The following is a 21058-nucleotide window of genomic DNA, read 5'->3' on the forward strand; positions in this document are numbered from 1 at the left end:
TTCTAGAACGAAAAGGTCTGTTCGGTTAATTGCTTGTGAAGCAAATGCCGTGATATTCGACTCGCGGGTGATCGTCTGTTTTGGAAGTTGTATTTTCTTTGAGTTCATTGCAGAGCAAAAGTTGGCTCTAATAAACTTCATTCCTTAAAGATCCCTGCGTCGTCCTTGGCTACTTAAAGAGACCCTGCAACACTTCTTTCAGGTTTTTTTCGACATCCTAAGCGCTTGCAGAACATCGTCAATAAACACATCCAGTGCTTAGATTAGGGGGTCGCGAAGTACCTCAGCCAATACTTACTGCTCTATGCCCATCAGATAACTTGGAAACTTGCGCAAAAGATTTTCCTCTCTTTCCCGGTCTTGGCGCTCTTCTACCATCGCAATTAAATTACGTCATTACAGTGGCGTAGCGGCTATTGGCCCGCTTTCCTCTAGTTGAAGCAATGAATGACTTCGATAGCCACTTAAAAAAAGCCACAAACGCAAAGCAGACACGGAAGGCGTATGTGCTGCGACTAGCTAATCACGCAGTGCCGCTTCGTGCAGGTGATAACTATCGCCGTCGCAGTGCTCCCAGAAGCGAAGGAAAGAGTGAAAGCGTTTATCGGCAGTGTTGCAGAGTCCCTTCAAGAATATAAAATCTCGCCGCACCATGTATTGCTAGATCAGCAGAGAGATCCACAACTTTCTGCGTTAGCAGCTGGGGTTTGGCATAGACATGAACGTTCTGGAGTAAATTACTTTTATGGACGTGCAGAAGACCTCTCGTCAGTTTCGTACTCTTACTGATTTTTGTAACGCTCAGTAGTCCGCCGTGGTCGCTGTACTATGTATGCAGACAATCAGGATAAACCTCTTAATTTAATTCCCATTTTCATTGCCATATTTGGCCTGCCCATGGGATTTCCTCCCCCGGCAATTCTTTCATATAGTGGTTTTGTACAGCGTATCGAGTACGTCATCGCTTGTCTCTGAGGCAAGTTAATGATTGATTGATTGATTGATTGTGGGGTTTAACATGTCGACGCAACGCAGGCGATGAGGCGCGCCGTAGTGGAGGGCTCCGGATTAATTTTGACCACCTGGGGATCTTTATCGTGCGCCGAAATCTCGTACGCATGGGCGTTTTTGCTTTTCGCCTCCATCAGAAAAGCGGCCGCCGCGGAGGCAAGTTAATGAAGTACAGCAACCCATTCGGCTTGAACTGTGGCGACAAGTATGCAGGATAATTCATTCAGCGACGGGGTAATTGTCTTTTATGTAGTTTTTATATAGACATTCGTTACTCTTCAAAGGAGTGGGATCAGTTAAAATTTGTTTGTTGTTGTCTTACATGAATTTACGCAGCTATGCGACTACGAATCACTCATACGCCGCGGTGGTTCGGAGGGTAAAACGTTTCACTACTCAGCATCAGCTGACGAGTTACGCTCCCAACCGCAGCGACGTGACGTAAGCGGAGTTTGAAGACCTGCAGATGGTCTAAACAAATTCAAAGCCCTCCAATACCATGCTAAGATGTTGCTCTGGCCTGAAAAGTCTTCCAATTCTTCACCTTACGGATAAATTGCCCATAATCTGTGTCGAAGCTGGACGTTCCACAATTACACCCCAAACTGCGGCGCGCGCAAAAGACTCCCTTTTTTTACCGTACGGACACATTGCCCATTTTGTCCGTCGAAGCTCGACGTCCTGCGGGCTGCCAGGATCCGCGTCGACCCGCTGGACCTCGTGGTTGGCGTATCCCCGAACATCTTGTTCGGCCCGTTCCTGGTCGACGACGAGGTGCCTCCGGACGGCGTCAACATGGGCGCCCTCGGCGCTCTCGTGGGCTCGCAAGTGGCTGCCTTCGTGGACTATGCGCGGGGCCCATACGACGCGGCCACCCGGTCCAGGCCATGGTTATCGGCCGACGCGGAGGCGAAATACCGCAAGGCGCTGGCTTGCCTTAAGAAAAGGAAGATCGAGCACGAAGAGGAGCCGGTAGACGATGCCGAGGCCGGCCAGGTAAGCAGCGCTTAGCGCGTTGCCGTTTCCTCCGCGTTTGGCAAAATTAAACTCGACGGATTTTGCTACTTTGATATTGTACTAACTAGGGTGACATCGGGGCTTCCTGCCTGTTTTATATTGCCTCTTTCTTGCTTGCGGCTGAATGAAACGGCTGAACAACGCGAAAAATAATTTAAACCAGGGTCCTCGCACGGGGTTTGGGCTCGCACTTTGCCGATGGCGCTGCTCCGAGGTGGCATGAAAACACCTCTTAGCTTTATTTGGTTGACAATACGGTACCACGTTTAGTTCAGAAGTAAATTGAGCATAGAGCTAGTAAAGCGCTGCACCGAGCATTACACAGTCCAATTAGGATGTACTGAATTCGAAGAAAATGGAAAAGAAATTGCCTAAATACGCGGTCCCATACAAACAAAGATATACTGGAAAGGAATCGACTACTCGAGTAGTTAATATTGGTTTTGAACACCTTGAAGTAGCGCAAAGTCGATACGGGCACAAGAAGGAGGAAGTAGACAGACAACATCACTGTGGTCTGCCTACTTTCTTGTTGGGTGCACATCGAGTTTGCACTGCTTCAAGATTCTTAAAGGGGCCCTGAAAGGCATTTTGAGCACACTAAATGAAGTAGCGCAATCGTTAGATTGGGTCGTCAAGGTCATCTGGGCCAAGTATTACTCTTTTACGCGCAGCGGAAAGCTCACACTTTTGTTGCAAAGTTTGTCGCTTTTTTCTCACCCTTTCCTTCGTGTTTTTGGACGCCGCCATCTTCACATGTCTACATCATCGATTCCCCGATGTTCGTCATGAGCTAGACATCCTGCTATTGGGCGGCTTTTTCACGCACTTCCGGCAAAGAGATGAGTCGTCTGCTCAGCGTCGACTCGCCGGCTGATCTGCCAGCGTAGTGCCGGAGTGCTTGGACATTTTACAACAAACGAAACAAGTGTAAACAAACGCTTAACCGTTCGTATTGAATGCAACACGGCCATAACACGACATGGATATTCTCTTACCGGAGTACGTCCCATAAAGAAAGCGTTGAAGCCCCGTGGCACTTCTTTCGTGCAATCGCAGAGAACGCCCTGAGCCGAATGCCCAGGTTTGACGGATACATTTTTTTCCACTTCAAAACAATCCAGAGATGCGTTTCGAACGAACACAACGTCACAACATGCGTTGCAAGTCTGAACCGCGATTGACAGACGATGGGCTGCCTCCTCCTGCTCCTCGTAAATTCGGCACTCACCTCGCGCGCGGTTTGCGGGGACGAACAGCAAGTCACTTAACTCTGGCGCGCAAGCCGAGATGGCTTTTAGCCACGCACACTGCACATACCCCATGCGAGGTTGAGTCGTACGTCGCTCGAGAAAGATAATCCAGGCCATGGGAAGCACTATCCACGCGCAGAAGCACAACGTCGCATTTCATCGCGAAACAAAGGCGTCCACAACACACACACCATCGCCTCCTGTAATGCCAAACGCATCTCGCACTTCCAAATGAGAGTGAGTAGTATGCCTGCAGTGCCCATATGCCGCGAGGTGGGGCCCCAAGCTGAACCGGGATCACGCAACCGTAACTGACCTCTGGGGCGGTTTGTGCCTTGTTGCCAAGGCAACCGATGTTTGAGATCGTCAAAGAAAGGCGCTCGCTCCAGCGCTAGAAAGCTGAGAGCCGCGCCGGAGCATGTTTAGCCAACGTTGCCGCTCTCCACCACGCGTCGCCCCAAGCTGAACTGGTCACATGATTGAAGCGTTTTGTGCACGGCTTCTGTATCGGGTTAAAATGTCTTTTTCGCATGGCGCCGGCAGGAATTACCACCACCGCAAAATAGGACCCGGCACCAGCGGGGCCACATCTGATACGGCGCTTTTTGGATAAACAGTGCGCGGTGCATGAAAGGGACCGAGCGCAAGATCCTCCCCAGCGGCTGCGAGTTCGCCGCCGATTAAAAGTCACGTGCTGCACTGCAGCAACGCACACCGCGAAAGGGCAAGGCCAGGCCACCGCACACATGCGGCCAAATTTTTCGTTCGCTTATCCATCCTTGAGCGGAGTGCGGAATTCATGGTGTCAACAAAACTTGCCCGTAGCAGACGGCAGTCGGAGGAGCGTAATGCGGAAGTACGTCACCGCTGACTAGCGCAGCATCATGGGAGGCAGTGCTCGCGCGCCGTCAACAGTTGAAAAGAGGAGGAAACGCGGCGCGACGATAATGCGCGGTTTTTGATTTACGATTTCTCAGCTAATACTCATCGCTTTAACAAAATTCTTGCGGGAGGAGATTGCTAATACATTGTCTTATTTGGTTACATGTAGATCCATGCATCGGCGGAAGGTATTTCAGGACCCCTTTAAGAAAAAGAAACGTAGATAACCTGCATGTTGTTTCATAGAAAGAGTAACAGAAGTATTAATATAAATAAATAATAACGATTACTAGCATTCCTGGCGTTTTTGTTTTCTGCATACTATTACATATCCCGAAATGGGAATCACACCAACTCGGTCACGAGCCCTTTCCTGCATACAGGAAAGTATAGGAGTTTTATCCACGTGGCATCGGGAAGTACAGCAGGTTAAGTAAAATCAATCATATAATAGTTGTCGACTCACGGAAGGAATGTCAGAAATACAGACCGTGACCACGATCAGATAAAATATGACGATTCGTCGTGTGCAAGAGCAAGGAGAGGCCCCATGTGTCCCACACGTGACTCTGGCGCGTACCCGAAAACAAAGAACGCCGCACATGACCCCCTACCCGCTAGCAATAATCTCTTTTAGCAGCAGAGCTGTTTATGCTGACACAAATCCCTCCGGAGTAGACAGAAAACCCCCAGCGCACGTGAGCGCCGCCCTCGCGCAGACTGTCCGGTGTCGTCCAGGCTTGCGCGTGGGCTTACACCACATGAGTAGCTCCCGCCCTCGTAGCGCCCAAGACGATGACGACAAATAGGTCAAGAGATCCCTTCAGAATCCACACGTGGAGACAGCCACCGGGTCAGCTGACGAAGAAGTGCACGAGGTCTACCGACGATTTGACCTACGTGGCTGTGCCGCTGGAAGACGACGAAACGAAGGACGACGATTGCTACTGTACAAAACGATGTACAAGGGTCTTGTCTTTGCAGTGCCGTCCAAACCGGCTTTGCTCTTGTGGGGTCCGGCTTCTCTCTCTCTTCGGTTATTCGCTGTCACTGTGAGGAGAGATAAACAATTTTATTTGACAAATTTTTATTGACAAGTTTATTGGCAAATTTTATTGACAAATACAAAGTAAGGAAGAGTTGTAAGCAGCGTTGCGAGATTCAGAGGCCTCGGTCCAGGCTTCTGCTGACGGCTTCCGGAATGTAGTCAATCAGGTCCCGTTGCTGCTCGCCTTCTCTAGGTGAGGCAAACCACGCGATAGTGTATTATTTTCTAATTTGGATGCATTGGGGGCACTCCCAAAGGATGTGGTTTTGGTTATTTGTAATTTTGCACTGTGAACATGATGGTAAGGGTGTTGTTTTGCCATATCTGATCGCATGCAGCCTCGCTGGTGTTTCGAGTGTTCCGGCTTGTGCCTGTCGGAATAGGGGTTTGCTGCTGTCGTGTTAGGTTAGGGTGGGTTGCTGGGTGTAGCCGTTTCGCTGTTTTGTATTCTTTGAGGCGAAGTTCGCGGGTGAACTGGTTCGTGAGATGTCACACTTTGGCAGCCGTTGCTGGGAGCCAGGATGTATGCGTCTCGGGAACGCTGATTAGCCTTTTCGTTTCCCAGTACCTCGGCGTGTCCAGGAATCTAGTACAGCTTTACTGTTCCTTTAATATGTTTGAATAGGTGTGCCGCCGAGCGGGATGGATGACCGGAGTCTAACATTCGACACGCCCTCTTGTTGTCGCTATAGATAGTGAGGGGGCGGGCTGATTGGTAGAGGTGGATAACAGCTTTGCAAATGGAGTATAATTCTCTTCGTATGCTGATTGGAACCGTTTGTTGCCTTCTGTATAAGTTCGGTTCAGTTAGGTCAAGTAAACGACAACCTACAAGGTACCGTTTCAGCCGCGTTCGTGGATACATGCATTTGCTGGAGTTCTTTTTCTGGTTTCACGTTGAAGTATTTAGCCGTGTGGCTCTTCGTTCTGTGTGTCTAGTGGGGTCCATATTACCGGGAATGGGTACTGTCATTAAACTTTTGTCTATCTATAGGCTCCAAACTTGCAGCAATCGTCCACTGTTGCTTCGGGATCATAGCCGATCGATTGCAGGAGTTGAATCCCGGCCTTGCTTTGCCTCAGTCTCCTAAATTGGTTGTATTTGTGAACTGAAACGATTTCCTCTATTGTGTCTGCGGTGCCCATGTCCTCGATGGCCTTATTAGAGGTGGTTGTCGGTAGTCCTAAAGTTATCTATGCGGATTTTCTCAGTAGAGTATCAAATTTCAGCAGTTGGGTATTGTTGACGTTTGTACAATTTATAGTATCTGATGCAAGATGGGATGATTGCTTCCTTAAGTCGGAGTAGAAGTCCTCTCTGCCTGTTGGGGACTAGTTTAATAAGGAGGAGTAATTTTTCTTCTTGTTTAAGAATAGAATTCACTGTGGTGGGGCCCCCACCATCCATCTGGAAGTGTTGGCCAAGGGTCTTGATAGTTGGCGGGGTAGGGATGACTGTGCTCTGTAGCATAAGCTGTATGAGAGTGGTTTCCATCTGCTGGTGACCATGTGTACCTCCGTTGTTTTCGTCAAGCATGTCAGGGCAATTGTTTCAGCTGATTCTTCGGTTTTGTTGAGTGCCTCTTGTAGTTGTGTTTGAATATGTTCAGTGGAGCCTGTCTTGGTCCTTATGGGGATGTCATCTGCGTACATGAGGTGATGTACGTCTTCCACCTGCTTTAGCGCCCAGTGAATCTTAAGGGCGACAAGGTTGAATAGAATGAGAGATAGTATTGCACTCTGTAATATCCCTCGTTGCGGATGGGGGAAAATGTCGTGTCTTATGTTCACCTATGAAACCACGAGAGAAATCTCTCGTAAGAAATCCCTCACGTAGTTATACAGGCTTGGTCCACAGTTGCTGGAGCCTAACTCCTATAATATGGCGTCGTGGTCCACACAATGAAAGGCCTTCTTGCGGTCAACTGTTAGTATGGTCTTGAGTTGCACCAAGCTTGGTCAGCCGTAACTTCTTCATGGAGTGCTAGGAGGATATCTTGTGTTGACATGCTGTCTAAATCCTAGCATGCTGTACAGAATGACATCAACTTCTTCAACATGATCAACATGATCTTGCAAGCACTGTAGCATCATAGGTTCCATAATCTTGCCCACGTTTGAGGTGAGCGTTATTTGGCGTAGATTGCTTCCACCTGTGCTTTTGCCTGCTTTAGGAATGACGAACATTCGTCCTTCTTTCCAGGCTGGATTCAGCGGTTTTTTCCCCGTCCTCACTTGGTGGATCTCTAACAGAAGTGTCTGGTGGTCCACCTCTCCTAGGTTACGCAAACAGGACGTCGTCATCATGTCTGGTTCCGGTTCTTTGTTTCCCGTACATTTGCTAATAACTCCATTGAGCTCCGCTAGACTGAACTCTGCACCAATGGGGGGATTATTTGGGCCACTGTATTCTTTGTATTTTGATCATACACGGGGCTGGATATAGGTTTCCTTGATGGCTTCAAGAAGTGTTTTAGGGTCGTTGTAGTCTTGGATGAGTCGGTGTATCTTCTGTCTGTAGGGTCGAGGTTTTGGTGGTGGCTTGATTATAAGGGCTTGTAAAAGAAACCACATTTTCTTCATACCCACCGTTCCCGGGAGTTTGTCGCAAGTTCGTTGCCATTTTTCCCCATAGGCTTGCGTTGTGTACTCTTGACTATGTTTGTTGAGCTTTGCGATGCGTTTCTTAAGATTGCGGTTGGTTTTGCATCGCTTCCACCGCTTGACAAGACCGTTGCGGGATTCCAAGCAGTGGGCTAAGTGTCTGTCTATTTGTTGTTCGTCTTTGTATTGCGTGAACTTTTGGTATGCTTCTGTACACCTCTAAGGAAATCGCTTGTCCACATTTGGATATCCTCGTACGGTTTTTCGGCACGCATGACCCGTACCTTGTCCCACTCAATTATGCGTGCAGTTTTCCATTTGATGCGCTGTGGTGTGGTGGACATAATTAGGCTGATAATTGCGTGATCGCTGTTGAGGTACATTTGCATATGCTGCCATTGTATGTGGATGCCTTTTGAACAGAACGTGAGATCGGGGGTTGTATCTCTCTCCACCGAGTTGCCTAGATTTGTGGGTTCTTTCAAGTCAGTATGGAGAATGTACTGGTGGTCTTGAATCATCGTCAAGAGGCGCTGACCTTGTATGGTGTCCTTTGAAAATACCCACGCTGTATTTAGCGTGTTAGAGACGCCTATGAGAATATATTTTCGCTTTGAGTTGAGGGGGTGCAGACAGGGACCGATCATGCTCAGGTCGTCTTTTGTGCGACTATAGGCACTTGTAACGTATAAACACTCTTTACCAGTTCCTATCCTTAAGGTGGTGCTGATACAATTCGGGTCCTCTTGTGACACCAGGAGGTTTTTTCGGATGAGAAAGGCTATTGTGGGATTGACTTGATGTGTAGTGTAGCCATACAGTTTCGGGTTCTTCCCTGGTTCTTGGAGGGCGATTATGTCTCGGCGTATCTGGAGCTTTTCTCTCCAAGAATGGAGTTCTCCTTGTTTTTCTCTAGAACCTCCGCAGTTCTACTGTAGTTCAGACAGTGTATTGTTACGGTCCATTTAGTTTCTGCATGATGGCATTGAGTTGGACCTTGAGTGCCTGTATTTGCTATTGCATGGGTTGGTAGAGTTCCTTTGCATGAGTTTCTACTCTTGATTTCACAGTGCGATTGATTTCTGTTACTTGTTGTTAAGCTACATTTCGTTACGCATTTCTTGCATGAATGCCTGGAAAATGCGAGTTATCTCTTGGGGGGGGGGGAGACTTCTGCTTCGTCGTTCTCTGTACGACTACGCTTGTTATGGAGGTTGGTATCTTCTCTATACTCGGATGATGTATAGAAGTATTTCCAATGGGTTGAGTTCTAGGGGAAGGTGCCGAACCCCAGCTCTGCTGCTTCTCCAGCCTTGTACCACAAGTGCGTTTATGGGCACCTTTTTTATTGTTTTTTCTCCCGTTTCCGTGTATAAACCACCAGGCAGGTGAAAACAGATTACTAATAGCGCGGTACTCAGCGGTACATGTCTTTCGTTTACGTAGTTTCATAAACCAGCAAAGCTTCTTAAAAATCAGGATCAGAGTGCACGAACTAAACCCGATGGAACCGTTCTTGAATGGGCCATGACAAAATATAGCGTTGCTTAATTTGAAAGAGCTAGCATTCGGTTACTCACGCAGCTCCATTTCAGCGACAACAAAGAATATTAGGCATCGAACTAAAAAAAGAAAAGGCAAGAAATATTGAAGAACTTTCGAACCTCGCCCCTACAGTGACATAATATTGGTGTAAATGTCGTGATACATATTATAACTGAAAACGTAGTTATCTGTGTGTAACTTCACATTACAATTTAAGTGATATTGTCACGAAGACAAGGACGATGCAGTGGTGTTGAATGAGAAACACGTTTATTGGAGCGAACTTGTGCTCCCCTAACAACTCAAAAGAATACAGAGGCGGCGAAGCAGCGGTCAACAAAGTGACTTGCACAGGCGAGTGTCGTCGAATCGAATGCCCCGGCGTCCGCACTGCAGGCTTTTTATCTTTTGGCGCGCGTGGTTCTCGAAACGTCGATTCGCATCGAGAACATAGTAGATCCAAGAAGATTATTCTGGGCTGTTCACGTTAGATCGGAATGCTCTCCCTATCACAACAGATAACACATGCGGCACAGAAAGAAAGAATGGAACACGCGCTTCCCTTGGCGCAGAGATAACACAGACCGGCGCAGCCGGGCGGTAAAAGCAAAACACAAATAAACAAACCCAATGTATGGTTCGCGGCATTACCCCCCCTCTAAGAGTGCATCGACCCGATGCTAACATAAGCGACAGTCCGAACAAAGGAAAATAAAAGTTCGTCATCGTCCGTAGAAAGGTTTTAAGCGAACCACGTGGACGACTTCAGGCCGCGTGCGTCGTCGTGATGTGCCGGAGTCACCATCGGGGATCACTTCGTAGGTAAGTTGGCCAACACGTCGTAGAATCTGGTAGGGTCCGAAATACCTTCGCAGGAGCTTCTCACTGAGTCCGCGTCGTCGGATGGGAGTCCAAACCCACACACGATCCCCTGGTTGGTACTCGGCGTCTCGGCGTCGGAGGTTGTAGCGGCCCGCATCCACCAGCTGCTGGTCCGTTATACGAACTCGAGCGAGCTGGCGGGCCTCCTCCGCACGTTGAAGATATCCGTGGACGTCGGCGTTGAGGTCGTCGTCTTCTACGTGCGGAAGCATGGCGTCGAGCATCGTAGTCGGCCTTCTACCGTAGACAAGCTCGAACGGCGTCAGATGTGTCGTCTCCTGGATAGCCGTGTTGTACGCAAACGTGACATACGGGAGCACTTCGTCCCAAGTCTTATGTTCAACGTCAACGTACATTGACAGCATATCTGCGATTGTCTTGTTCAGACGTTCTGTTAGTCCGTTCGTTTGGGGGTGGTACGCCGTCGTTCTTCGGTGATCCGTGTTACTGTAGCGTAATACTCCTTGCATCAGCTCCGCAGTAAATGCCGTTCCGCGGTCTGTGATTAGGACTTCCGGGGCTCCATGTCGCAGCACAACCTGGCTTATGAAGAACTTCGCCACTTCTTGTGCAGTCCCCCTCGGAAGAGCGGCGGTCTCTGCGTAGCGCGTCATGTAGTCTGTCGCTACGACAATCCACTTGTTCTGTGATCGTGACGTAGGGAACGGGCCTAAAAGGTCCATTCCAATCTGTTGAAATGGTCTCGATGGGACGGCGATCGGTTGCAGAAGTCCGGCGGGTCTTGTCGGCGGCGTTTTTCGTCGCTGGCAGTCACGGCAGCTCCGGACGTAGTGGGTGACGTCAGAGGTAAGGCCAGGCCAGTAGTACCTCGCCTTGATTTTTCCGATAGTGCGGGCTGTGCCCAGATGTCCGGAAGACGGGTCGTCGTGGCACGCTTCCAAAATTTCGTCACGAAGGTCCGCGGGGATGACGAGAAGGTAATTCGCTCTTGTTCCGGGGCTGAAATTCTTCTTCACAAGGACGGAGTTTCTCAGGCTGAATGCTGGTAAACTGCGTTTGAAGGTCCTAGGAACGGCAACGTTGCATCCCTCGAGGTACTCGATTATGACGCGTAAGTCGGGGTCGGCACGCTGCTGCGCGGCTAGGTCGCTCTCCGTCACGATCCCGAAGAACGCGCTGTCTTCATCAGAGTCTTGTGGTGGTGGGTCGACGGGGGCGCGGGACAGGCAGTCGGCGTCGGAGTGTTTCCTACCGGATTTATAAACGACTGTAACGTCGAACTCCTGCAGGCGCAAGCTCCACCGCCCAAGACGGCCAGAGGGGTCCTTCAAATTGGCGAGCCAACACAGCGCATGGTGGTCTGTTACAACCTTGAATGGCCTTCCATACACGTATGGGCGAAATTTTGAAATCGCCCATATAATAGCCAGGCACTCTTTCTCAGAGGCAGAATAGTTTTTCTCCTCCTTCGACAGACCACGGCTAGCATAGGCGATTACCCTTTCGCAGCCGCTTTGCTTTTGGACAAGGACGGCACCCAAGCCTATATCACTGGCGTCCGTATGCATTTCCGTTTCGGCATTTCCGTCGAAATGAGCGAGCACGGGCGGGCTTTGCAGGCGTTTTTGCAGCTCGCCGAATGCTTTTTCTTGGTCGTTTTCCCAGCTGAAAGGGGTGCTATCTTTCGTCAAGCGCGTGAGTGGCTCTGCAATGCGTGCGAAGTTTGCGACGAAGCGCCGGTAGTATGCGCACAGCCCGAGAAATCTCCGCACGCCCTTCTTGTCTTTTGGCCTTGGGAAGTTCGCAATGGCTGAAGTTTTTGCCGGGTCAGGTAGGACTCCCGCGGCGTTGACGACGTGGCCCAAGAACTTGAGTTCCCCGTATGCGAAACGGCACTTTTCAGGCTTCAGCGTGAACCCCGACGTACGAATGGCCTCGAGTACAGACTCCAACCTTGCAAGGTGTTCGTCGAAAGTCCGGGCGAATACCACTACGTCGTCGAGGTATACGAGGCAGGTGTGCCACTTAAGGCCAGCTAGCACAGTGTCCATGACTCTTTGAAACGTCGCTGGTGCTGTGCACAGCCCAAACGGCATCACCTTGAACTCGTATAGGCCGTCTGGGGTTATAAATGCAGTCTTCTCTCGGTCTCTCTCGTCCACTTCAATTTGCCAGTAGCCGGTCTTCCTTGGCGTCTGGTATTGGTCTACAGGGCGTCGGGCGGGCGGCGTTGGACGGCGGTATGGCTCAGCCTCTTGACGACGGGTTGGAGCAGGGCGGGGTTGACGAACAGCCGAGGAGTAGGTCATGGCTTGTGGTTCGCGGGGTGCTTCCGACGGCGTAGAAGTTCCCAGTGCGTTTTGGACTTCTTCTCGGATTACGTCGGTCAGGGAAGCCACTTGAGGTTGCGGCGTCGTTGGAAAAAGCTTCCGAAGCTCCTCCCTGACCACTGCTCGGATGGTCTCTCGCAATGTATCGGAGCTTCCATTTGCAGCACCGATGGTCTCCGAGAACAGCGCGTTGACAGGGCGGTCGTACTGCCTGGTTCGAATTTCTAGCGTCTTCTCCATCGCGGCCGCCTCAGACGCGAATTCGGCCACTGTCTTCGGAGGGTTACGGACTAGACAAGCAAAAAGCTCTTGCTTCACTCCTCGCATTAGAAACCTGAGCTTCTTTTCCTCGGTCATTTCAGGGTCCGCACGACGAAAAAGTCGCTTCATCTCCTCAACGAAAATCACGACTCCTTCGTTGGGGTGCTGCGTTCGAGTTTCAAGCAAAAGCGCAGCTCGCTCTTTTCTCACCACGGTAGTGAAGGTCTTAAGGAACTCCCTCTTGAATTGAGTCCAGTCGGTCAAAGAGCTCTCATGGTTCTCGAACCAAGTTCGAGCAGCATCTTCTAAGTAAAAGAAGACATGCCGGAACGTTTCTTCATCGTCCCACCTGTTGAAGATGCGGACGCGCTCCAACTTCTCCAACCATTCTTCGGGGTCTTCAGCGGGGGCTCCCCGGAACGATGGCGGTTCTCGGGGCTGCTGCAGGATGATTGGCGACGTTGTTTCTTGCACCATGGTGTTGGTTGCAGCGTTCCTTCTCTTGGGCCCTTCTGGCAGAAGACCGAACTCGGGCGGTAAATCTTGCAGGCGGGGGCTGGCTCTTGTTGGACTGGCTTGGCGGCTTTTCGAGGTTGTAGTGGGCATGAAGGGTGCGTACCCCGCACCTCCACCAGATGTCACGAAGACAAGGACGATGCAGTGGTGTTGAATGAGAAACACGTTTATTGGAGCGAACTTGTGCTCCCCTAACAACTCAAAAGAATACAGAGGCGGCGAAGCAGCGGTCAACAAAGTGACTTGCACAGGCGAGTGTCGTCGAATCGAATGCCCCGGCGTCCGCACTGCAGGCTTTTTATCTTTTGGCGCGCGTAATTTGAAAGAGCTAGCATTCGGTTACTCACGCAGCTCCATTTCAGCGACAACAAAGAATATTAGGCATCGAACTAAAAAAAGAAAAGGCAAGAAATATTGAAGAACTTTCGAACCTCGCCCCTACAGTGACATAATATTGGTGTAAATGTCGTGATACATATTATAACTGAAAACGTAGTTATCTGTGTGTAACTTCACATTACAATTTAAGTGATATGATAAAATGGAACTGATGCCCCACTACAATCGCCCAGTCATGTTTCTTTTATTGGCTTAGATCGGCTGCCGCCAATCGATAGAACAAATTTCTGGACGTCATAGAGGAATTTTAATGTGCACAATGGCTTTGTAGTCGCCACTACATCATATGTTTTATTTAATGTCCCGCTTATTTGTTTGAAGTTTGTAAGGAAATTGGTATTCTATATTACCGAGACGAATCCGTCTTTTTAATGAAAGCACCGTCTACGTTGTCCTCATGTCCCTTTTAAGTGCGTAATCTACTGATGCAATCGATATTTTTATTTGCAAGATATCGAGTGAATGCTGTCCAGATAGACACTTTGAGATAAGTAGTACTTTGAAACTTTCTAGTTGCATATAAGCAGGTTTGAATGTAGGCGGGATGCTTTGTGGGCATTTGTCGCAGGTTCTGATGGACTATCTGGGCGTCCGCATCGCGTACGCCGCCTTCCGGGGTATCGCCAACACTATAGCGGCAAACGCCACCGAGTCCGAGCTGATGGCAGAGCTATCGGCTCTCCTGGGCAGCCCGCAGCGAGCCTTCTTCGCTGCCTACTGCTTCCAGCTTTGCGGGCAGACCACAACACCGTCGGGTCTGGTGCGCAGCGTGCCAGCCCGGTCCCGCTGCAACCTGGTGCTCAGGAACCTCGCGGTTTTCTGGAAGGCCTTCAACTGCCCTGTCGGGAGTGCCATGCACCCGGCGGAACCTTGTAGACTCTGAGACTGTTTCGGTTTCGTTTTTCCCTCGATGCTATGTTCGTGAAGCTCACGAAAATTGTTAACACGCGGTTGACGACGATATCGTGTAAGTTTTTGCAGTGCCTCTGTGAAGTGCATGGTGATTGCGGCCTGATTTGTGAGAAGGTATACGACATTGAATACCAGTTTAAACTTCCTTTATCCAAGATTTATTTAAAATTTTAACTGCTTGGGTGAGGACGTAATGAATTGCGGGAAATGGAAAAGCTACACCATTGTCTCAACTGTGACGACTCGTGTTTTCCTCCTGTTGTGGAATATGGCAGCCACGGGTAAATATAGATCATGAAGATGAAGAATTTGTTCACGAGTCGGCAAAATCGTTGAGTACAATACCTCCAGGTCAGACTCGCCACAACGCTCCAAAACGACAAATTAGTGCTGCCAAGTGCAGAAATTCCGCAAATGATGAGGGCGAGCATATATGATTTGGTTGAGAAATGTGACCTGCGCAGACACGTAGCGCAGCGCACAACGTCATGCAATGTCCTTGCGAGCATCTCATATCAAAGTGATGATAACCATAGCCGGCCTATTTACGTCCACTGCAAGACGAAGGCCTGTCTTATAGACTGACTTCCAACCGCTCCGACCCTCTGCTGTCCGAACTCATTGAGAGCCTCCGTTTTTATAAAAAGAAAGCTTTCGTAGTGGGACCGATGGCTTGCTGTAAAAAAAAAAAAAACTAATCAATCTCCCCATAGAAAAGTTGGTCAAGGTCTAGAAAAGGTCTAGCAAGATCTCTACACACGGCGCGTGCGTGAAACTGGGTTTCCATTGTGTCAAAATGCTTACTTGAAAAAACGTGAAAAAGAAACGGGCCTAGATAAGACAATACTCACCTCGATAACGAAGAAGGAGTAGAATACTACACTTTTATCTCGGAAATCGCGTGCGCATATCGGGATCCATTTAGATCGGTAGCAGATACGTTTACTTAGAGCGCGAAAAATCATCGCATGGATTCGTTCTTCCTTTGCGATTTAGGTATTTGAAAGCTTACGGTCGATTAGACGCACTTTTGACGCAGTTTTGATGTTGCAAAGCTTTTTCCCTTCTGTCAACTTTATTTAGCAAGGGATGATAAATTCTATCTAGTTTTGTTGCATGTCTTCCCACTACTTCTAGTCTTTTCTGTAGGTAGAAATTTTGTCATCCAGATGATCAATCGGCTGTGGTTTCTATTCATTGCATGCTTTGTCAAATTCAACCTTCTAAAGACGATAGTCTTTCTTGGCCTACTTAAACGCAAAAAATTTGGTCTGTCTGTCTGTCTGTCTGTCTGTCTGTCTGTGACTCAATTCAGCCACCCGGCCAAAGTGAAACAGAAGCTGCGCAGTAATCTTATATACCCACAGCCAAATCCAAATCGTCCAAGTCCGGTGTCAATGTTCATACGTGTCAACATTGTTGAACAAGAACAAGAAATTCCTCAAATATAAAACATCAATGACATTGTGGATGTAGTTAACCCTGGTGTTCAGATTCGGCTCTTCGCAGATGATTGTGTCTTGCATACAAATGTTAATTCCTCAACTGATCAAGACATTCCCAAACACTGTGATGAATGGGGAATGATTCCTAATGCTAACAAGTGTGTGTACCTTCCTGTAACTTGTAAAAAACAACACTCAAGCATGTGTACAAACTAGGTTCGTGGCCGCTGTAAGAGGTGAATAATTAAAAGTATTTAGGCGGGACACTAACAAACAACTTGTCCTGGAAACTTCACATCAACGTTTGCTTTTCTGCCTCCCGAAAGCTTTGTTTTCTAAAACACAAACTTATAAGTTCCCCGCCTAGCGTAAAGCTTTTCGCTTACGTAGCATTGACGAGACCCAAGCTCGAGTACGCATGTACCGTTTGGGACCTATATACAAAATTTAACATCGATAATCTTGAACGAATTCAAAGAAAAGCTGCGCGGCTTATACATAACAAATTTTCCCGAACTGACATACCCACTGAATTAATGAAAATTAAGGACCTAAATTTACTCAAAATTCCAAGAAAGCAATTCAGACTTGATTTTCTTGCCCTGCTCGTAGGTAACAAATTAGCACTCGACCCATCACTGTTTGTATCGGCCTTAAAAACAAGAGTTTTAGAAACCCCACGCGCTTACTCCTCGCTTTGCACAAACTAACCTTTTAAAATTTTATTTTTTTCCTACGCTCCAACAGTGAGTGGAATGACCTAGCCACCCCAAATGTCCTGTCATAAAGTGGTGTATCACTGTTGAATTGTGTACACTTGTATCGCCCACCCTGCTTGGACCTAGTGTCCGGAGTATGTAATAAATAAACAAACAAATAAATAAATAAACAAATAAATAAATAAATAAATAAATAAATAAATAAATAAATAAATAAATAAACAAATAAATAAATAAATAAATAAATAAATAAATAAATAAATAAATAAATAAATAAATAAATAAATAAATAAATAAATAAGCGGTATTTGCAGTGTTCCTTTATTAAAAATTTATGGATGCTTGGTTTTTCCGATAGAAAATGACATACACAAACTGCAGAAAACCGTCGCCTGCTGTTGGCCGCGCTGCTATAACTCCTGGCGGCATTTAAAAAGAAATCAAACGTCAAGGGCAACGAAAGGTTCCACTAGATAGGTTCCACATTCCGTTTGGAATGCTCGTGGGGCAGGCCAACATGGTTCACACGGTTCACACGGGAGCCTCGATTCATACGTGTCTCCGCCGTACGGCAGCCCTGGTATCGAGGCACCCGACTTGGAGCAGTGAAACACGGTAACTTTAAATTGACTTGAGCAATCTTCTAGCGTGTTATCTTGGGTGGAATGAGACGGGAGAGGAACAGCATGAGAAGTGAGCGGGAAAGCGAAAGGAACCTTTACTTGGCAGGGGCGCCAGTCGACTATTGTCTTTCGTTGGCAACTGCAACGAACGGAGGAGATATGCGGCCATTTTTTCCTCTTAACTTGAGTTACGATGTCTTTCACACATCTTCTCCGTATTACAAGACGCTCGCTTCCTATTCTCACGTTCAACTCCTATTCTCCTTTTCATGGATCGCCGAGCTGACCTATTTTTTCCTAGTCTTGGGTAAATACTCAGGTTCCTCTCCCATAAATCATCGGGAGCAAGCACTGGTTGCATAATTATCTTTTTTTGCGACAAAAGTATCTTGTTGGTTTTTTTTGTAGTGTCTGCAACATGCACCCCAGCTCATACTAATTCTGCGTTTCAGTTCTTTGCCGTCGTTTTGACCGTCCGTGACAACCTGTCTGTGATAACTGTATTCACCTATATGTAGTCCCTCATTAAGTCAAATGGGAGGCGTCGTTAATGTCTGTTTCACATTATTTTCGATTTCTGGATATATTTTTTGTTGCACCACTGAGCACTCAGAATATAGTTCCTGCAGCATTGTTACAGGTCATCTCTCAGCTCACTTAACGAAGCAATCTCATCCGCTAAGCTCAAGTGGCTCAGATATTGTTCATTCGTATATTCCGCACTGCTCCTATACATAATTACCAAATACTCCTCTAAACGGTTGGGCTGTAGCTAAAAATGTATGATTCCTGATAGTGAACTTCTAATTCTTTTTATGGATGATTATCAGGCTCGTACATCACTCATATCTGTTATCAAAATGTTCTATGAAAGTCTCTTTCACTCCTTGGTGTCTGAACCCTAGAATATACGGAGGGTGTGTCAACTGAACGCTTTTTCGTAATATATAAGGGTCATGTAAATGGGGTTTATTTCACTTCGCGGATTTCCTTAATGTCACTTATCGTTTAGTAGTCTCATTTAAAGCCTGGCTGGTCGCTAAGCTATTCGGAATTCAGGGTGTCGCCTATCAGGGTATATTTTACCCCAGTGAACAACTTGTATAGGAGAGAAATTGGGCTGATGGGCCTGAGCACGGTAACAAGTGGAGTTAGTTTTGATTCTTCGTAGAAAGGGCGAGGAATTGACGTCAGCGCACAATAGGAACAGCTGAGATAACTTTACTGGGTTCTATAACGTCTGTTGTTTAATTTCGGGCTGTATTCATCATAAACCCGATAATCATCATCATCATCAGCAGCAGCCGACTCAGGTTTTCAAAGAGTAATGGGAGAGGACGAAGGCCTCTTTCATTGACCTCCAACGGCTCCTGTCTAGCGCTGCTCCAGTCCACAATTTACCCCTGAATTTAGTCATTTCATCTCTCCAACCGAATACTGGCCTTCCCCTTCTTATAGACCCATCTCTTGGTATCCACTTTGTTACCCTAATTGTCCACAGATTGTCGGTTCGCCTCACTACATGGCCAGCCCAAGTCCATTTGTTTTTCTTTATTTCAACTATGATATCTTCTACTCTAGTTTGTTCTACGATCCAGGTAGCTCGCTCCTGTCTCCGAGTGTTACTCCTAACATTATTCGTTCCATGGCCCGTTGAACCGACCTAAGTTTGCTTTCTAGTTGTTTAGTAAGGCGCCGAAATTCAGCTCCGTACGTCATAACCGGCACTGGTTGTAGTTTTTTCTTTTGCGTGACAGAGGTAGTTTACTTTTCATTATTTGCAAATACCCGCCGAATGCTTTCCAACTGATACCCATTCGGCGCCCGATTTCTCTTTCGTGCTTGGGGTCAGCACTAAGCATCTCCCCGAGGTATTTGTATCTTTTACTTGTTCTAGCGTTTTGTTTCATAAGCTGAATAGGACATTTTTCGCATGCTTATTCCTTATTATTTTAATTTGTTCATGTTTATATTTAGCCCCACCCTACTGAAAAGTTCCGTATATACAGAATTATGGGAATACGGAGTTCATACGGAGTATGATGCCCCCAAGCGCCCCTAAAGTTATTACTAGTTTAATAAACAGGGCAATCATATTCGTTCACACAATAAGAACGTTTGGCACAGTTTCCGTGTTTTTATCTTCAATAATAAGCAAAATCACGCTCCGTATATTTTCCGTATACTCCGTATATACGGAAGTCATACGGAAGTCATAAGTCATTTTATTCCCATGTGTTTCCAAAAAATATTTCTTGTTTTGTGGCAGCGTTGCGTCATTCTAGGAAAGTACTCCGTATTCCCATATTTCCGTATATACGGAACCTTTCAGGAGGGCATGGCCATGATTTCCGATTGTAATTCCTCGAGCACTGTTTGCATGTGTTCTGCAGTCTCACTCAGCAATACTACGTCGTCTTCAAACCTCAAATGACTCAAGTATTCTCCGTTTATCCTTAATCCTATGTTTTCCTAGTCAATTTTTCTGTAAACCCCCTCCAGACATGCTGTGAATAGTTTTGGAGAGATTGTATCTCCCTGTCTTACTCCCTTCCGGATCGGGAATTTATCGCTTTTGTTGTGGAGGGTTATCATGCCCGTGCATCCCTTATATATGTCTTCTAGAAGTCTTATGTACTTCTCCTCTATTCTCTGCTCTTTTAGTGCTTCTAGAACGACTGCGGTGAGTACGGAATGAACCCGATGGGTCTAATTTCTAAGGTCTTGAAGATCTACTCTTTCGTGGCTTGAGAATAATATTGCGAGCATTCCTAACATATTATGTCCTTAACATTTTAGAAGAACCACGGTCATTTCGCTGTCACGTGCAGTTTCCCCATTCATCCTTTTAATGCCTTCTATACCTCAGATTACTTCAGCGCCTTCTACCGGAGATTAACCCCAAGTAACATTTATGCCAACGACCAGTATTTGCATAGCTATAACTACTCAAGAGATTTCTATACTTCAAATGCATAATTGAGCTACTGCTGTTACCGGATATGGTGCCCAACTCGACAAAAAAACGACTTTGACCCAACTCGAAGAAGCAAAGAGAGAAATCACTCTTCTCAAATAAGAACTCAGAGCCAAAGTCAGCGTAATTCATGACCTCAAGAAAGAATTTGCTGGACTAAGTGCAACCTACGAGAAAAGCCGTCCTGAAGATGAAATGAAAAGTCCCCACATCAAGAAAAAAAGAACATGTTCCCAGTCTTCAAACATCAATCGCAAAGAAAACGATGACACTTCTGTCATAAAAGAAGCGACTGTACAATTGCCTGAACATGAATACGCTGCTCGACCACGCAAGCAACCGGTCAAAAAACAAACCGAAGATGACTCCAAGATCTGTGCGAAGAAAACACTAGAAAATATAAATGCGACACGGTATGCAACAGCAGCTAGGGGCCTTTAGAGCCCCTCGGCAAGATAAGCAGCTTAAACACACCAACCATCTAGGCCGGCGATCATCTGATCCGTGAAGTTGCCAACATTCGCATTCTCGGGCTGCATCTTCAAAAATCAGGAACATCATCACTATTCAAAAGCTCAAGTCCACATGCAGACAAGTAATTCAGTTAATAAAAATAATCGCAAACCGAAACCGTGGCGTGGCATGGCAAATGCGGACGTGTGGAATTGTCCAG

The 21058-nt window shown here is 47.2% G+C and overlaps 1 protein-coding gene across 1 annotated transcript in view; it reads left to right on the forward strand.

The window, feature by feature from the left end:
* LOC144146505 (endothelin-converting enzyme 2-like) overlaps window positions 1–16929 on the forward strand; it is a 38146-nt gene extending 21217 nt beyond the window's left edge. The window contains exons 8-9 of the mRNA XM_077678450.1: window positions 1684–2007; window positions 14278–16929. Of these exons, the coding sequence (XP_077534576.1) occupies window positions 1684–2007; window positions 14278–14592 (639 nt within the window). The 3' untranslated portion in view covers window positions 14593–16929. The remainder of the gene's footprint in view (window positions 1–1683; window positions 2008–14277) is intronic.
* The last annotated feature ends 4129 nt before the right edge of the window (window positions 16930–21058 follow it).

Source organism: Haemaphysalis longicornis, unplaced genomic scaffold (genome assembly GCF_048455015.1).
Source record: "Haemaphysalis longicornis isolate Haplotype H1 unplaced genomic scaffold, Haemaphysalis longicornis Haplotype H1 scaffold_7, whole genome shotgun sequence".
In the NCBI taxonomy this organism is placed as follows: Eukaryota; Metazoa; Arthropoda; class Arachnida; order Ixodida; family Ixodidae; genus Haemaphysalis; species Haemaphysalis longicornis.